The sequence below is a fragment of the Myxine glutinosa genome, chromosome 2, assembly GCF_964187855.1.
Source record: "Myxine glutinosa chromosome 2, kmMyxGlut1.1, whole genome shotgun sequence".
In the NCBI taxonomy this organism is placed as follows: domain Eukaryota; kingdom Metazoa; phylum Chordata; class Myxini; order Myxiniformes; family Myxinidae; genus Myxine; species Myxine glutinosa.
Window position 1 is genome coordinate 195985683 of NC_136262.1, and position 18658 is coordinate 196004340.

General features: G+C 45.2%; 1 protein-coding gene and 1 long non-coding RNA gene across 3 annotated transcripts in view; one reads left to right on the forward strand and one right to left on the reverse strand.

Annotated features, from left to right (window-relative positions):
- The window catches only part of LOC144890693 (transcription factor COE3-like), a 69856-nt gene that overhangs the window by 15331 nt on the left and 35867 nt on the right, over positions 1-18658 (reverse strand). The window contains exon 2 of one of the 2 annotated variants that reach the window (XM_078772142.1): positions 14487-14655. In XM_078772142.1, the coding sequence (XP_078628268.1) occupies positions 14487-14655 (169 nt within the window). Of the gene's footprint in view, positions 1-14474; positions 14656-18658 lie in introns of both variants that reach the window. The other variant, XM_078772141.1, reaches the window with a different exon arrangement.
- Positions 2827-18658, forward strand: part of LOC144890695 (uncharacterized) — a 34187-nt gene continuing 18355 nt past the window's right edge. The window contains exon 1 of the long non-coding RNA XR_013622432.1: positions 2827-4098. This is a non-coding gene — a long non-coding RNA (uncharacterized LOC144890695). The remainder of the gene's footprint in view (positions 4099-18658) is intronic.

The window sequence follows — 18658 nt, forward strand, 5'->3', positions numbered from 1 at the left end:
AGGGGGTCAGAATGGGGGTAGAAACCAAATTGGATGCTCACAGGGAGGAAATGGAGCAGATGAGGGTGGCATCTGGGCAGGAGATGCAAGTGATGGGAGAGGAGATCAGAAGAGGAGTGAGTGAGGAGGTCGGAGGAGTGCGCGAGGAGGTGAGGCACTGTGAGGAGCACATGGAAAAGGAGGTGAGAAAGGCGACTGTAAAGTTACAAGGGGGCATAGAGGACCTGACGCAAGAGGTGGAGCAGCTGACGGTGGGACAGACGGAGTTAGTGGAGCAGGTTCAAAGGAACACTGCGGTATTAGGAGGTTTAAAGGCGACACAGAAAGAACTCAAAGATGACTTGGTAGCGACGAAGAGGGAATGTCAGATGGTACGTGAGGGACTGACAACGAGGTTGGACGAGGTGATAGAGGTAATGGAGACGAAGGACCGGCAGGTGAGGACGCACATGGAAACGGTCAAGGTAGCCTTGGAGGACGAGCTTGAGGAGACATACCGGGGAATAAAAGAGGTGAGGCACAAATTAGAAGAAGTGGAAGAAGGGGTGAGCGAAATTAAGAAGCGACGGAGAGGGGATAAGAAAGAGATAAAAGAGGAGATAAAAGAATTGGTCCAAAGTCTGTGTTTGGATCGTGATGATGTGCTCATTAACCGGATGAGGGATTCGCAGGTGATGGAGGAGAAGCGAAGAGGAAGAGGACCCGGTGTAAGTGGTGACCAATATGGTCGTGCGTATGATGCGCCAGGTGATTTAATAAGCTTGGGGGTCGAGATAGACCCGGGTGTTCGTGAGAGGCCGTTGGTGAAGTGTGCGACAGGTCTGGTGTGCGAAAAAGGAGGTGTGCGAGAAAGTCCGACTCTGGGGTGTGTGAGGAAAAAGTGCGTGCCAAGGAGTAGTGAGTGTGCTGGCGAGAGTGAGTCGGTCGTAGCGCGTGTGCGAGGGAGCACATGGAAGCGTGGTGTGGTGAGTGTTACAGAGGGTGTGACGGGAGAGTGTGCGCAGGAGTGTGCGCGAGAAAGGTGTGTGACGGACAGGTGCATGAGGAAAGAGTGCGCTGTCAGAAGTAAGGAAGAGTGTCCACCTGTGGGGAGTGTTACAGAGGGTGTGACGGGAGAGTGTGCGCAGGAGTGTGCGCGAGAAAGGTGTGTGACGGACAGGTGCATGGGGAAAGAGTGCGCTGTCAAGAGTAAGGGTGAGTGCTCTGTCAGGAATGGAGGTGAAAGTAGTGAGAGTGACATGGAGCGTGAGTTAGTTGTGACAGGTGAGCGAGGATGTACACCTGGGATGGAAGGATGCACACCTGGAATGGTAGAGCGTGAGTGGGAATGCACGCTGGAATTGGTAGTGAGGCACGTGGTTGGGTGTGCGAATGAGAGCACACCTGTGATTGTCACAGAGGAGGTGACAGAGGAGGGGGCGCGAAGAGGTGTGTTGGTGAGGTGTGCGACCAACGAATGTGTGCCAAAGTGTTCGGTGGTCAGGTGTGTGACCAAGGCTGTGAGTGGAATGGGTGTACCTGGGTGTGTAAGGAACGGTACGAGGAGCATGGGCACGACTGGATGTGTGAGCAAGGAACGGGCTGCGGGGTGTAAGCGTCCAGGTGAAGCATCGACGTTAGACGGGGTAGAGTTTAGAACGACTTATAGCCGAATCGGGCCCTCGGTGCGTGCCGGGCTTCGCGTGCCGCGAGAACCAGCGGGGATCCGAACCACGGCGGTTTCGAAAGAACCGCCGTGCGCGATCCACGCTGGGCCTCGCGTGGAACGGCCGCGTCCGGGCTCCACTAGGCGGAGCGGGCGGCCCGATAGAAAGAGTCGTCATGGCGACCACTTTTTGTTGAGGAATTCCGGCAGGTCGAGATCGGGACATTGGATGGTTCCGTGCCGAGAAGGTGCGTGGGATCTCGGGCCGGGTAAACCTCCTTCCCTGCACCGAGTGCCGGACGTATCCAACCGCTGGCACAAAACAACCAGCATCCATTGCTTGGCTTTACGAAGCCGGGCTTTGGACAGGGATTGGCGCACCGAGAGGTATTAGTGAGTCGACTGGGTGATGAGGTTAGTGTTTTGGACCCAAAATTAGAGAAAAACAAAATTAGATGATTGGCAAGGGATTGGCAGTAGTGATTGGCAGATGATGGGTAGTGATTGGCAAATTTTTAATTTGTTGCAATTTGATGTGCAAAATTGGTAGTGAGAGACCCCCGATGGGGTGGGATGGCATCCCTGCCACCTTTCCCATATGGGGGCAAAGGAGCAATAGCTTAAGGGGTGTATGGCAGTGAAAACTAGCCCGGGTGGGTTAGGATATGGTGTGTAGGGATCTAGCGAAGATGACAGTAGGTAACGTTAAGATTAGTTAGTGACTGATACCTGTAGTGGGGACGCAGGTAGTTTAGTGTGGATGATAATGACGTGGGAGCGCAATAGTTTAAAGGGACGACTGGGAAGCGCAAGTTTCAGAGGGGAGTAGTTAGCTGAGATGATGCCGTGTGTGTGTGAGGATGGAACAGGTGTGATTGCACAGGTGTGCAACTGGACAGGTGTGTGGAGCAGTGTATGAGTAGTGAGTGTGTGGATCAGCGCGAATGCGCTTGGGGAGAGAAGGGTGCAGGTGGCACCAGGTGTGAGAGCACAGGTGTGCAAGTACAGGTGTGTGGAGAGAGTTGGAGTAAGTGGTACGGAGTGGTGTGCATGGTGCGAAGGTGTGGATGGGGGAAGAGTGGACCCCCATCACGGATACCCGGGGCGGGTAGTGTAAGTGTTAGGTAGAGGCTACAGGTAAATTGTGGTTGGATATTGGCATCTGTGGTGCGGTTGCAGAATGGTGTTGTGAATGGGTGCATTAGTGTTGTGGAAATGGCTGGGCGTGTAGCCTGTTAGTGTGTGTAGTTGGTTGAGCACTCCACCACTGTGAGGATGTCGGCCAGGTGAGGCCGCAGGTGGGCTCTGGGAGCCGGTAGAGTTGTGAGTGGGTGCCTGAGGATCCCGGGTGTGGATCGGGTAGCCCAGTGCCAGAGAGGGCACCGAGTGGGGAGAGCGCCAGAGGGCCTGCCCCAGTTAGTTAGGTTAGGGTGAGGAGCTAGGTAAGCTCGGAGGCAACTGCAGTGGTGGAGGTGTGCAGGTGGGTAGACCCACTGGGAGAGGTACACGCCACAGCCCGGAAATTGTGCGAGGGCACCGGGAGATGAATCGGGGGAGTGAGACCCCAAATTGAAGAGCACCACAGTTGGCCAATGGGAATTGGTTTTTAGAACCCATAGTGTAAGAGGGCCAATGGTTTGGCCGGAGAAAGACCCCGGGTAGTGTAAAGTTGTTAAAGTCATTTAGGAAATAGTTAGGATTAATGAACCTGTCGCACCATACGCAGCCACTTACCTGTGGTGATGATGATGACTCCACACCTGTGTTTTCTTTGTTTTGTTGCAGGAGATGAATCGCTGTGTGGATTTGTGAGACGCATCACGACGTGGATGAGACATTGGGGTGATTCCATCTCTCCCTCCCTAGGAGGGACTGATGATGAATTGGTAATGGCAAATTATGATGTTGAGTTGGAGATGGCAAATTTTGATGAGAGTTGAAAATGGCAAATTTGATTGGTTAGGAGGGAGAGAAGACGAATTTGGTATATGGGAGGAACGGGGAAGACAGTAGGGATGTTTGTTGATTTGTAAAGTAGATGTTTATGGGTAGTGTTGTGTTGTGTGGATACAGTAAGGGGTAAGGGAGGGGCCATGTAGGTTACCTGGTGGGGGGGGGGCGTACGATAGGAACGTACCTGTCTCACCTGGTTCCCATGTGCCCCCAGTGTGCATCACCTTACATTGCGTGCACTTTTGCGCCCTTACCACCTTACTCACTTGTCTGCTTCTTTTGTCTCCCACCTCCGAGGATCTGGCTTTGGGGTAGAGAGAGAGGAGAGAGAGGTGCTGGCTGCGCAGTTGTGGGCCTGCACTTTCGCTGTTTGCTGCCGGGATCGATACACCATATGGACCGCAATGTTTGTGGCCACCCACAATGGACCGCAGTTCGTTTGCGGCCAAGCACCACCCGGGGATGGACCTATGGGTCAACGTGGCACCTATGCCATACAGGTGAACCACTAATAGTTAACACCACCAAGTGCACCACAAGAAGAGCAAGAGACACCTGCAGGGTTAGGGGTTGTCGAATTTATTTTTATTCCAATGAACAATGGTGACTGCACCGATTGGTGGTGGGGTGGTGCTGTTGATGCTCGGGAAGGGTGCTCTGCACGTTATTAAAGGCCGTCGGCCACAGAGCACTCGTGGGTTGGTGTATCGATGTTGGCAAGCGCGCTCTCTCTATGCATAACATCTGCATGTGTTCCTCCAAAAACAGGTCCTGGATCGTAGTGTAAATAGCAGCGTAGTCTTGTAAATAATGCTCCCTACCGGCTGTATGTTTAGTTTGAGAATTCTTTCCGGATTCGGTTATCCTGTGGGTGTGTTTCTGTGAGGAGAAGGGTGCAACGTCGCAGGGGGACATATTTACTCATTTGTGAATATCTGTAAAACTGTCGCACTCAGGGTAGAGTTAATAGTAGAGGGAACTACATTGCGTGCCACACTAAAGTAGGTAAAAATTTATCGGGTCGGGACGCCCCGAGGGTAGAGAAGGGTGCAATGTTGCGAATATGGAATTTGGCCTCCATATCCGCTTGTAAATATTCCCCTATTTTCTCCAATACTCCCCAACTTTCCCCGATCCCCCATTCCCTAGTCCCATTGCATGTAAATAACAATCAGTAGAGCCGACCTTCCCCTTATTCCCCCATTAAATGTCGTGCCCAGGTCCACCGCACCACACGTAGACAACTTTCGGACATCTTCCTAGTTATTCTTATTCTATGTCAGTTAAGGCCTCGTCTCCATTAATTATGACTCTTCGTTGCACCAGAATGTGATTATATGGCATCAGTAGTGAGTTTAGGACCTTTCCCATACCTCCTTCCATCTTCTTCCCCAACAATTACAACAACAACAGAGGAGATGGCGGCGGAGCGGGGGAGGATGCGTCCTCACACCGGCTCGATTAGCGCCATAGACCATGCGCTCCACGGGGTTACCACGAAGGGGCTCCTTGTCAGCTCCTCGTCAAGGGCGGAGCCTGGTAAACCCCCCGCACGCACCCAATGAGAAGCAACGTGCCGATTCCACGAGGCGGAGCTAACGAGCCGAGGGCGTGTCACTCCCCGCCGGATATACGCGGCCCCGCGCCGGATGTGACGTCAGATGCGCCTGAACTACGGAGAGCAGAGGAAGCCACCGCCACCCCCAGCGCGACGATACCTCCCCGCATCTTTGGACCGGACCGTACTGGACCCTGCTTTGAGCCAAGAGTGCACCTTGAGCCATCGATACCCGCTGTCCTTTTCATCAACCCCCGTGTGAGTCAGCCTTGTCCCGTTTGTCTGTCGTCTGTCCGGGGTTAATATAAGAGTGTGTCTAAGTGCCTGTCTTTCTGTGATTATAACTCTAGCCCCTGTAATCTGACCTTTCCGTACGAATATAATCTCCTCCGGAGGTCTTGAGAACTGAAACATTGGTGTCGTATTGTGTTATTGTAATCCAGCCGGGTGTCTTCTTTTCCTTATTGAGCCAGCATCGCGCGGCTTCGTCAACGTCGAGTATAATCGGTAACTTGTGCAGACGTGGTCATACCAAAACCGCTCGGTAAACTAACATCTAAGCCACGTCCGTAACAATATATATATACTAGCGGGGTCACCCGTGGGAATCCCACGGGCATGGATGTGTGTGACATTTCGACATATTGAGTTATATGCTGCACATTCATTTTTACAAAATGGTTACTGGCAAGTCATCAGATCCAGAAATGGTGTGATGAACACAATTTATTTATTTCACATAATATGTGACCCCTCACTCCTCTCCACCTGACACTCTCCTGCCTCCACCTGACACTCTCCTGTCTCCACCTGACACTCTCCTCTCTCCACCCAGCACTCCTCTCCTCTCCAAACCCTCACATCCCTCTCCTTTCCAATCCCTCACCTCTCCAATCGCGCCTCACACTCCTCTCCAATCGCTCCTCACACTCCTCTCCAATCGTGCCTCACACTCCTCTCCAATCGTGCCTCACACTCCCCTCCAATCACTCCTCTCCAATCGTGCCTCACACTCCTCTCCAATCGCGCCTCACACTCCTCTCCAATCATGCCTCACACTCCTCTCCAATCGCGCCTCACACTCCTCTCCAATCGCGCCTCACTCGCCTCTCCAATCGGCTTTCCCCGTCTCGTTTCTCTCCTTTTTCTCCCGTCTCGTTCTTTTTCTTGCTCCAAATCGGCCCGTCGGAATCGGAAATCGGCCCGTCTCGCCCGTCGGCCCGTCGGAATCGGAAATCGGCCCGTCTTGCTTTTGTGCTTGTGCGTAAATAAATTGTGTTCATGACACCATTTCTGGTGTTGGGCTAGCGGCTAGGGTGCCGGCTTAGGATCCTGGGTTCGAATCTCGGTCGATCGCCGAATTAATGCCAGGGGGGTTGACTCAGCCTGTCATCCTTCCGAGGTCGGCTAATTGAGTACCAGTTCACTGGTAATTCCCTGTTTGTCGTTGAAGGCGGCAAAAAGGGTTGGCGTCAGGAAGGGCATCCGGCCGTAAAACATTGCTTCAAAAAGGGGACAAAAAAACAACAACTACCACGGTCCCCGAAAAGGCAAACCCCCGCTTTGCGGGGAAAAATGGCCTCTAAACGGTGGTTTTTACACCATTTCTGGATCTGATGACTTGCCATAACCATTTTGTAAAAATGAATGTGCAGCATCTAACTCAATATGTCGAAATGTCACACACATCCATGCCCGAGGGATTCCCACGGGTGACCCCGCAAGTTTGCATTGACGTTCGTCGATGGACTCGTTCTCCCGTCTCATTCGTTTTCTGGCTGCATCCTGTTCAAGTCTGCATTGACGTTCGACGACGGACTCGTTCGCCCTTCTCATTCGTTTTCTTGCTGCATCCTGTTCAGGGCTGCGTTCTTCATCCATTTTGGAAATGGAAGTTTCCACGCACCGCATGAATTGTCACGATCCTCAATAGGAAGTGTCTCATAATTATCAAATGACAAATGGCAAGTAAATTACATTGTGAAAATTTAATATTTCAAATAGACCTATTTAAAGTGTATGCGCAAATAACTAATAAATAAAAAAACGAAGAAATATGTCTCGGTAATTTCCTGAACTCGGTAATTTCTCGGTAATTTTACTTCCGGCTAAAAATGTTGAATGAAATAAAAACGAAGAAATATATGTCGTTTTGTGACGACTGTCATCAAAGGTAAACGGTGAATTCACTCGGTTTATTCGGTTCGGCTCGGTTTAAAGAAAAAGCGATAATGTCGAAATGTTGACGTCTGTGTCATGTTGGGCGGTGTATGATACTTGTTGGCTGTTGGGCGGTGATATGGTGTATTTTTAAAAATATATCTCTGCGTTTTCCCGCGTTGCTGACACCGAGTCTAAAACCATGATGGTGAGTTATATTGGAGATAAAGGCGTGAGAGAGACTCAATGGCCTTGAAGTTACAGGCATTTGAGAATTCATTTCGTTCTATAAACGGCAACTTTCATCGGATTTTCTTCTCGTTTTTTTTCAACCGAGTCTAAAACTATGTTAGCGACTGTGAAAAATGAAATGATATATCGAATTTAAAATAGATATCGACACATTGCCGTCGGTGTCATGTTGGGCGGTGTATGATACACCATGACGCGATTTTAAAAAATATATCTCTGCATTTTCCCGCGTGTGTGGAATGTTTGTGGAAAATTAAAGATTTCAAATAAACCTATTTAAAGTGTATGCGCACATAACTAATAAAAAAAACGAAGAAATATCTCTCGGTAATTTCCTGAAACATATTTTACTTCCGGCTAATATGTTGAATGAAATAAAAACGAAGAAATATATGTCGTTTTGTGACGACTGTCATCAAAGGTAAACGGTGAATTCACTCGGTTTATTCGGTTCGGCTCGGTTTAAAGAAAAAGCGATAATGTCGAAATGTTGACGTCTGTGTCATGTTGGGCGGTGTATGATATTGTTGGCTGTTGGGCGGTGATATGGTGTATTTTTAAAAATATATCTCTGCGTTTTCCCGCGTTGCTGACACCGAGTCTAAAACCATGATGGTGAGTTATATTGGAGATAAAGGCGTGAGAGAGACTCAATGGCCTTGAAGTTACAGGCATTTGAGAATTCATTTCGTTCTATAAACGGCAACTTTCATCGGATTTTCTTCTCGTTTTTTTCCAATCGAGTCTAAAACTATGTTAGCGACTGTGAAAAATGAAATGATATATCGAATTTAAAATAGATATCGACACATTGCCGTCGGTGTCATGTTGGGCGGTGTATGATACACCATGACGCGATTTTAAAAAATATATCTCTGCATTTTCCCGCGTGTGTGGAATGTTTGTGGAAAATTAAAGATTTCAAATAAACCTATTTAAAGTGTATGCGCACATAACTAATAAAAAAAACGAAGAAATATCTCTCGGTAATTTCCTGAAACATATTTTACTTCCGGCTAATATGTTGAATGAAATAAAAACGAAGAAATATATGTCGGCATCATTGTTGACGTTTTTGTGACGACTATCATCAAACGAAATAGTAATATATCATAACGGAAAAGCAAAAGCGAATTTTTAATATATATCGACACATTGCCGGCGGTGTCATGTTGGGCGGTGTATGATACACCATGACGCGATTTTAAAAAATATATCTCTGCATTTTCCCGCGTGTGTGGATTGTTCTCAATTATTGCTGACACCGAGTCTAAAAGTAAAACCATCGATAAAAATGAAATCATATGGTGAGTTAGATTGGAGATAAAGGCGTGAGAGAGACTCAATGGCCTTGAAGTTACAGGCCTTTGAGAATTCATTTCGTTCTATAAACGGCAACTTTCATCGGATTTTCTTCCCGTTTTTTTTCAACCGAGTCTAAAACTATGTTAGCGACTGTGAAAAATGAAATGATTTATCGAATTTGATTTGAAATAAAACTGGGGGAGAGCAAGACACCACGGGCCTACAAAACAGGACTCAAAGCTATGCGAGTTAATAAAATGGTGGATATTTGTTTATAATTATATGAAGCCACTCCCAGAATGGGTGGAGCTATGGGTGGAGCTACTCTGCAAACCGAGTAAGCCACACCCCGGACAGACACCCAACAGATAGACAGACAGACAGACAGAATCATCTACGGCTATTATAATATAGATATATATACTCCCTTCACATCATTAGCCGAGGAGTTTAAGGTGGTGAGAGTGCGGGAGTCCATGATGTTGCGGGATTCAAGTGATGCAGTGGTAAAGAATGCTCTCCCAGAGAAGACGGGAATTCGGAAGTGGAATGCAAGAGCAGAGGTGGATGAGATGGAGGAGCGGTTGCAACAGCAGGACGTCGTGGGGATGGTTCAGCACGGGAAGCATGGCTTGGGGTGGATGAAGCATGAGCGATGGGGAAAGGCATGTGTGAAAGAGAGGAGGAAGATGGTTGAGAGGGAGGTGAGAAGAAAGGAGGAGGAGGGGAGACATGTGAAAGCAGTCGGTCAGGCACAGCAAGGTGCTTGGACTAAGTGGGAAGGTGTGCGGATGAGGACATTGAAGTGGCAAGAGATTTGGAGGATGGAACCAATATTGTTGAGTTTCCTGTTGCGCGAAATGTATGATGTGCTTCCGTCACCAGTAAACTTGAGATTGTGGGGGTTGTTGCAGGAGGAGAGATGTTATTTGTGTGGAAGTTTGGGAATGGTGCAGCATGCACTGAGTGCATGCTCAGTAACATTGGCAGCAGGAAGATACAAGTGGCGGCATGATCAGGTGCTGGCGGTGGTAGTGCAGATGGTGCAACAAGAGGTGCTGAGATCAAGGGAGGGAATAGTGGAGAAGGAGACCGATGGGGGAGAGGAGTTGTTTGTCAAAGAGGGCCAAGTGGTAAGAGGTGGAAAGAGGATGAGGTGGAAAGCAAGAGGGCTGTCAGATGCTTGTGATTGGCAGGTGGTGGCAGACCTAAAGCCACAATTGGTATTCCCAGAGGAGATCTGTGTGACAAGGTTGTGGCCTGACATTGTCATCCAGTCAGGTGCAACAAGATAGGTCATCTTAGGGGAATTGTCTGTACCTTGGGAAGAGAACATGGAGGAGGTGCACGAGAGGAAGAGAGGAAAGTACCGTGAGCTGGAGGCAGAGTGTCGGGAGAAGGGTTGGAGACTTTCGTGTCAGCCATTTGAGTTGGGGTGAAGAGGGTATATTGGCAATTCCTTTTCTGCATTTCTTGCTCGGCTTGGAGTGTGTGGTACAGAAAGAAGGAGGATGTGTGACAAGGTGGCCCAGGTTGCCTTGAAAGGCTCACTTTGGATATGTAGGAAGTTTATGGAGGCACGTCGAATGGTGTAGGTTGAGGGTGTGGTTGGTGGTTCATTTCAGCCTAAAGGGGTAGTGACTGAGCATGGAAGAGTAATGGAGATGTGTGAATGGTGTGTGTGTGTGTGTGTTGCAGGAGTGTGTGTGTTGCAGGAGTGGGTGTGGTAAATAAACACAAAGCAGGCACCCATTGCGTATGGAAGAAAGTAGACTTCCAAAGAACTCAGATTTGTTAAAAAGCAACCCAGGAGAAAAAGAGGTTCACCACTGTTGAGATGTGAGGATTGTGTGAAGGGGTTGCCAGAAAGTTGGAGGTGGATGGAGAGTGGAGAGAGAAGGCTGGGGATCGAGGGCGGTGGAGGAATGTTGTGGACAGAGCAGAACAGCAGCTCAGTACCAGTTATCCTCACCTCATTTAAAAGGTCTAGGCTCTTGGAGGAGATAAATGATAAAGGGCAGCAGGTTTGTAATTGTAAGAGCTGAATTCAGGATGGTTTTCAACTTGTGAAGAAGATAACTTGGTCCGTTGTGGAATAAATTCCAGAAATAATCAATGTTGGGAGCTGATGTGATGATGGACCAGTCTCGACTGGAGAGAGCAGATTTTAGACCCAACCAATCAGCTTTATCAAAATGCCATACGTATCTATGGCTTTTGAGTTCTCTAATAACTGCCAAAGAGATGCACTAGCAGCACATGGTCAGAGGCACCTAAAGGAGTTGATTACGAGCAGGACAAGGAGAAAACGTTTGATATGACAAAGCCCAGTAATGAATTGTTGCCATTTGGGAGATGTGTGTTGGTAAAGATATAGACTAAGTCCAGTTATTTCAGAAAATGACAGCTATGTACCGAAGTACGTGAACCAACACCATGCAATTTCAAACAAGCCAATGCATATTCAAAGAAGCCTAGACTTTGTGTTTAAAAAAAGAGAAGTAAAGAAAAAAGCAACAGCCAACCAAGAATTGCCCATAGTGCTACTTTTGGAAGAAACAGAATCGAGCAGCCCGAATCTCACGAGACCTTTGATTCCTAACCCAAAAACTTCCTCAGGCCCTTGATTTTGCTGTCAAAGGTTGCTGAGTTTGCTCATAAATCATAAAGTTGGAGAAATCATAAATGAGTTTGCTATGCTTTGGCGGGGACATTAACCTGGCTGTCCCATCTGTTAGCACTCACTGGTGGACGTTATATGATCGCACGGTACATGTGAAAAATAGTAGGCCATTATGTGCCAGTAGCCTCACCAAATTCCAAAAATCCTGCACTAATCTCAGCACCCTACAACCGAGTGGTGCCCTATTTATGTTTGCTTCTCAGCGATGTGGGAATTACTTTGGCAGAACTAAAACAGTATGGTCATGGAGGAATTATTTTATTAATTAATTAGATTTGGCTTTGTTTTTAATCACCTTTTAATCTAAGCATTCCATTCACTTATGACATACTGATGACAAGAATAATTATTGAATAAAGTTCTGTACAATATATACATAATCTCCCTAAAATTATCACACTTTTGTTGCTTTTGATATGTGCAGAAATTAGACTAGCTCATTGTAATTGCATCTACAAAATGGCGAGGCATTATAAACAAAACTAAAACGGTTCAGAAGAATAAAATAAAAAACAAGTAATAATAAAGATGAGTTACTAAAGCTTATAAAATATTCATTATGGTGAAGCCAGCATGGGGCACTCATAATAGCAGATTAAAAGTATTGCCCACATTGACAGCACCTCGTCTGTTTTCCATTCCAGTTGTTCCAGGTCCCCACTGAAATTTTGTCATGATACATGAATATAGCTCATAGCCATGATTAATAAGGTATCGGGGTGGTAAACAAAACACATTGCTCATGCCACAAGGAATCTAGGTTAGGGGAGACTCAGAGAATCAGGAGGATTGGAGGTGCGGGGGGGCAAGGGCAGGTTTAAAGACAGGGCTCCAGCAACACTTTAATACTCTCTATTTTTTTAAGGAATTACTTTCCCCCAATCTTCTAGAACATACAGACTTCAGGACTAATAGATGAGCAAGATACCAACAAAACAAACCACTCATTACCCCTTATTTCTCGTTTTCGTCCGTCCCTACCCCAACACCTCCACACCCAAAACACCTTAATTCCCACTTTGATTAAGTTTTTCCAAAAACCTTCATCACCATAGTTTTCCACCTATATTTAAGATAAGGAATCGTATTGCAATTTATACTACACATTATACACTGAATTTCCTCCCTAAATTTGTTTTTTTTTTGAGACATTTCATTGTTTAGTTTCTTTCTCGATTTTTACATATCAGGTACAGTATTATGGTCATATAGTATCCTGAGGACATTTTTTTGTCCTGAGGACATCCTGAGGACCTGAGGACACAGTCCAATTTTTTTTTTACTACTTTTGCAAAAGGTTTTTCTAATTTAATACAATTTACAAAAAAAATTGGTTACTACTTCTTTAACGCCCACGATTTTTTCCACCTTCATGGGAAGTTGTCCTGAAAAACTGTCATTCTGTAAAATAATGGAATGTGGTGTGTGTGTGTGTGTGTGTGTGTGTGTGTGTGTGTGTGTGTGTGTGTGTGTGTGTGTGTGTGTGTGTGTGTGTGTGTGTGTGTGTGTGTGTGTGTTCGTGAGTGCATGCGTGCATCTAGGCTAGGGCTAGACATAACGCCTATGGACGTCAGATGGTCAGATTAGTGTGAAGCGATGGGACTGGTCGAGTGCTGAATGCCGGGATGACGTGCACGTCCATATAGGCCGAGCCTAGCGCTAGACATAAAGCCATAATGACCTCCCAGACGTATCGCCATACCAGCAAAAATAGCGTGGCATACAGAAGGGGCAGACAGACAGAGATATCCGGCTACTTTAATATAAAGATAAGTACACAACTTGGGTTGCTCGACTTAAATAAAGCATATAGAAGATTGTAATCAGCTAAGATTAAATCATAAATAAGCAGCGCTACAAATATATGAACGCAGTGGAAAGGAGGGAAACACACCAATAGCAGGTCGAGGGACACAACAGATGGATAGTTGGTAGAAGAAAGGGCGAGGGCAAGAAACACAGGAAAAAGGTCTGAACCCAGAAATGGAAGTTTTATGCCTGGAGAATAAATAAACTCGAGAGTGCAACATGGCAATGATGGGCCAAATGGCCTCCACATTTCCATATTTAAGGTCATACAGGATCATGCGACCACTCGTTGGATTCAATGTAGTCCTCCAGAGACTGAGGACCTTTTGCATATTATTTTCCATTCTGTGCAAGGAAAATAAATATTTAACTGCAGAGTTTGACTGCGACAGAGCATCGACCTTCGAATACGTAGTCCAAGCTCCGCTCATATCCCCAAACAAAAATGGCACCTGGCAAACAGCGATTTATTGCGCAATGGATTTCTTTTCATGTTTTTACATAAATTTGATGATTGAAGTTGTTATTGTGACGTTGACGCTCTGCCAGTGAAAATAATGCAGTGCTGAAGATTTCAGAGAAATAATTATCTGAGGAATTTGGGAAAATAAAAGGAACAAACAAAATAATAAACAAACAAACAGCTCGACTTGCTCTTACACAGCACAGCACTTATAAATATAATTATTAAGGGAATATTTTATTTTGATCCAACAATTTTTTAATAATTATTTTTAATTATCTAACTAATTTTACCTAACTAATTATTTATACTTGGAGAGTGATTCTTTTTTTTAAAGTTTGGGATTCTCTTTTTAAAGTTTGTGAGTTTGCCATTCTCGAAACAATATGAAAACCAAGACTATACCTCCCGACCCAGTGATTTGCTGAATCACAATCAGACTTATAATGGGCTTTTTCAGTGTAAATGAGAAGAGCGAACGTGATTTTTCAGTTCAAGAGCCACAGGTCCGATTTGACAACTCAGCCACAGTGACTCAGCCCCTCAGCCACTCAGCCAAGGGCATTTTGGTCATTGGAAAAAAATATATATTAAGGTACGATGCCATAAGGCACCGAGGTGGGACAGCCGCTGGAGGCAGTCTCACCCTGCTCTGCACCTTGCGTGGTCTCCGTCACACTGATGGCAAGTTGACCTCCAAATGAGTTCATGCCCATCATTCCAGGCAAGCCGGGAGGAGAGTTGTTGATGGCGGGTATCTGGTTGTGGTTCCGCGGAACACTGTACAGCGCCTCCGCAATGTCCGCTGCTCGCTTTAGGATGATCTCCTGCAGACAAATACATGCACGACCCGCTCACTACAAGACTCAACTTCATTAGAGCAACATAAGGTTTTGGCAGAGTAATGATCCTCAAAAACATGTCTTCATTGCCAAAAAGATATGTATTGTTAATAGATCTCCCCTCCCACCCCATACTTTTCTTACTAATACAGTAAAATATATCTTGCGTGATTGCAAATTTAAATTGCCACATCAAATTGTTCACCAATTAAAAACTACCAACTAAAAGTTGCCACGTAAAATTTCTGGACCCATAAGAGGTATTTTAAAACATTCCAAAAGACAAATTTGAAGCTCTTCAATCAGCTTTCAATTTGTTCACAAAAACGTTTGGTCCCATAGCACAGGTGGACATGTGAGAAACCTAGGCCAGTGACTGCGTAATACAGGTTGTAGGGTGAAGAGGAAAAAGAGGCTTCTTATACTGCTTCCAGGGGTTTTGCTTCGAGCCAAGCTTGTTCTTCACACTGAATACAAATGATTTTTGTTTCAGTAATATTCTATTATAGCCACAAGTGGATTGCTATCAGGTAATTCAAAGATAAGATGTGTAAGTGTAGGGGTGTGTGTGGGTGTAAGAGAGTGTGTATGTGTAGGGGGTGGAGGTGTATCCTGATAGGATGGTGTAGAGGTAGTGCATTCATCCTTGAGCTGTCTAGTGTGGGTTCAATTCCCAACCCAACTACAAACTGTCCCACTAGTACTTCACATACAGTGTGCGATATTACAAAGTGTGCCGTCCCTTGGATGGACGTTAAGCTCGGTGTCCCATCTGCTAGCGTTAGTTGCTGGACGTTATAAAGATCCCATGGTGTCATGTGACAAGAGTATATATGTTAACAATTCCAAATCAGTTGCAGTTGAAGGTCAGGTCTCACCAGCCAGTTTGTGAACCACTTCGGCCAAAGACTTAGTTATATATATATATATACATATATGATGATGATGACCACTCCTTTTTGCATTTTCAGATGGATCGTGTTGCCGAAGCAATTTCTTGGCTAATGGTATATACAGTGCCTAGATAAAGTCCACACCCCCTTTGAAAATTTTCACCTTTTGTTGCCTTACAACCTGGAATTAAAATGCATAAAATCAGACTTTTTCCACATTTATTTACACATTGTAACCCACAACTTCCAAGTGAAAAACAAATTCTACAAATTTCAGGAAATTAATTGAAAATACAAAACTAGGTTATCTTGGTTGGATAAGTGTCCAGCCCCACCCCCCCCCCCCCCCCTTTATAATAACAATTGTAAATTACCTCAGGTGTAACCAATCACCTTCATAATCACACACCAAGTTAATTGGCCTCCACCTGTGTTAAATTGTAGTGATTCTGATTATATCAGAATAATATCAGCTGTTCCTGGATGTTTCCTCTGCTGGGTAGAGCATTTCACAGCAAAGACTCAACTTTGAACACCAAGGAGCTTTCAAAAGATCTCTGAGATAAATTAGCAGAAAACCACAGATCAGGGGATGTTTATGGAAATATTTCAAAGGCCTTGAATATCCCTTGGAGTACTGTCAAGACACTCATTAAGAAGTGGAAGATATATGGTACCACCAAGACCCTGCCTAGATCAGGCCGTCCCTTCACACTAGATGACCAAGCAAGAGGACACTGACCAAAGAGGCCAATGGCCGCTTTGATTGAGCTACAGGCCTTTATGGCAAAGACTAGTCACTGGATGCATCTTATAACAATATCCCAAGCGTTCCACAAGAAGTCTGGCCTGCACAGTAGAGTGGGAGGAAGGAAGCCATTGCTCAAAAAAGCCCACCTTGAATCCCGTTTGAGGTATGCAAAAAACCACTGTGGAGATTCTGAAGCCATGTGGTAAAAGCTTTTGTGGTCTGACGAAACCAAGATGTAACTTTTTGGCCTAAATGCAAAACGTTATGTTTGGTGCATACCTGACACAGCACATAACCCAAAGAACACCATTCCTACTGTGAAGCATGAGGGTGGCAGCATCATGTTATGGGGATGTTTATCATCAGCAGGGCATGGGGCACTTGTCGGGATGGAAGGCAAAATGAATGGAGCAAAATACAGAAAAATCCTACAGGAAAACCTGCAGCCCTCTGCCAGAAAGTTAAAATTGGGACGGAAGTTCACCTTTCAGCATGAGAACGATCCGATGCACACAGCCAAAGCTACACTGAAGTGGCTAGAAGAAAAGGATAAATGGCCTTGAGTGGCCAAGTCAGAGCACCGACCTAAATCCAATCGAAAATCCGTGGCACGACTTGAAGATTTCTGTCCATCAACCCTCTCCACACAACTTGACTGAGCTTGAACAGTTTTGTGCAGAAGAATGGGCAAATATTGCCCAATCAAGGTGTGCAAAGTTGGTAGGGACCTATCCCAACAGACTCCCAGCTGTAATTGCTGTCAAAGGTGCTTACACCATGTATTAACACAGGGGGGTGGACACTTATCCAACCAAGATATTATACTTTTGTGTTTTTAATTAATTTTCTGAAATTTATAGAATTTGTTTTTTCATTTAAAAGTTGTGGGTTACAATGTGTAAATAGAAGTGAAAAAAGTCCGATTTGATGCAATTTAATTCCAGCCTATAAGCTATAAGGCAACAAAAGGTGAACATTTTGATATATATATATATATATATATGTATGTATGAAATGTATGTATGAATATATGTATGTATGTATATGTTCGAAATATATATATGTATGTATGTATGAATATATATATATATATATATATGTATATATATATATATATATATATATATATATATATATACTCGTATAGTATACAATGTGTGTATCGTATAGGTGCAACCATAATTGTCATTTTCAGCACACACTGTTTGCGATGAGAATGCCGACAATATACAGTGTGTGTGTATTTTTGTGTACAAAATATATATATATATACAGATGCCATCAAATCAGCCTCCAGGTGAGAGAATTTGGAAGGTTTTTAACACGAGCAAGATTCATCAAACAGTCCCTCTATTTCTTCATTTCTCATTATTGCAAAGTATACACTGGTTATAAAATAACTGGCAAATGTGCACATCAAAGTTACAACACCATTGCATTTCTCTTCAATTTTCTGCATAATACAACTTTCCTAAGCACAATAGATTTTGCTGTGCATGAGATCTTGGCCACATGAGGCAAGGTGAACATGTTTATAAGCAGTGAGTGAATAATACAAGTTTTTACATTTTTCATATTGTCCAGTAGAAAGATGAAATTAAATGGTGGGTAGGGTTACTCCTTCAGTCCAGCGTTTCCACAACCACACAAGCATGAACTCTCACTCAAACTCCTTTACACCTGTCGGATAACTGCACCTGCCGAGAGTCGTTTCTTTCTACAAATGATCTTGCAATAATCCAAAGTAAATTAGATGCTGGTCCATGCCTGTGCATTTATGAGGTCAATTTTATGACTTTCACAACCCCTTCGCATGCAATGCCTCCCCCTCCCACAATAAAATAATAATGCATTTGTAGACACTAGGAAGCAGGGGCAGCAAATTCAGCTAAATATCTTTTTAACTGGCTTTGTGACACCAATTAACGCAGCAACGAGTGAATTAATGCGCACACAAAGCGTGTGACATGCTGCAATTACCGAATACGGAGAACGCTCTTTTTAAGCACACTTTCACCGCCTGCTAGCGGTGACTGTTAATATGTTGTGCGCCGCTTCTTTTCACTCTCATGCTTCCTCCAAACCAACTAGCGGCAAAACATATGCATACCCTTATGCTCCACCGTCTCTTGCCACGCACGGCAAGTGGCTCCCATTACCGCTAACTGCGTGGATACTGGCGACCTTCCTGCACTAATGCTTGGAAAACACATTCTTATACGACACTGAGCTCAAATTACCTATCACTCCGCTTTTCATCAAACCCTTGGAAATTATAATGTCTCTCCCAAAGTACAACAAGCATGCTTCCAATAGCATTCACCTGCGAATTGCTCTAACAACA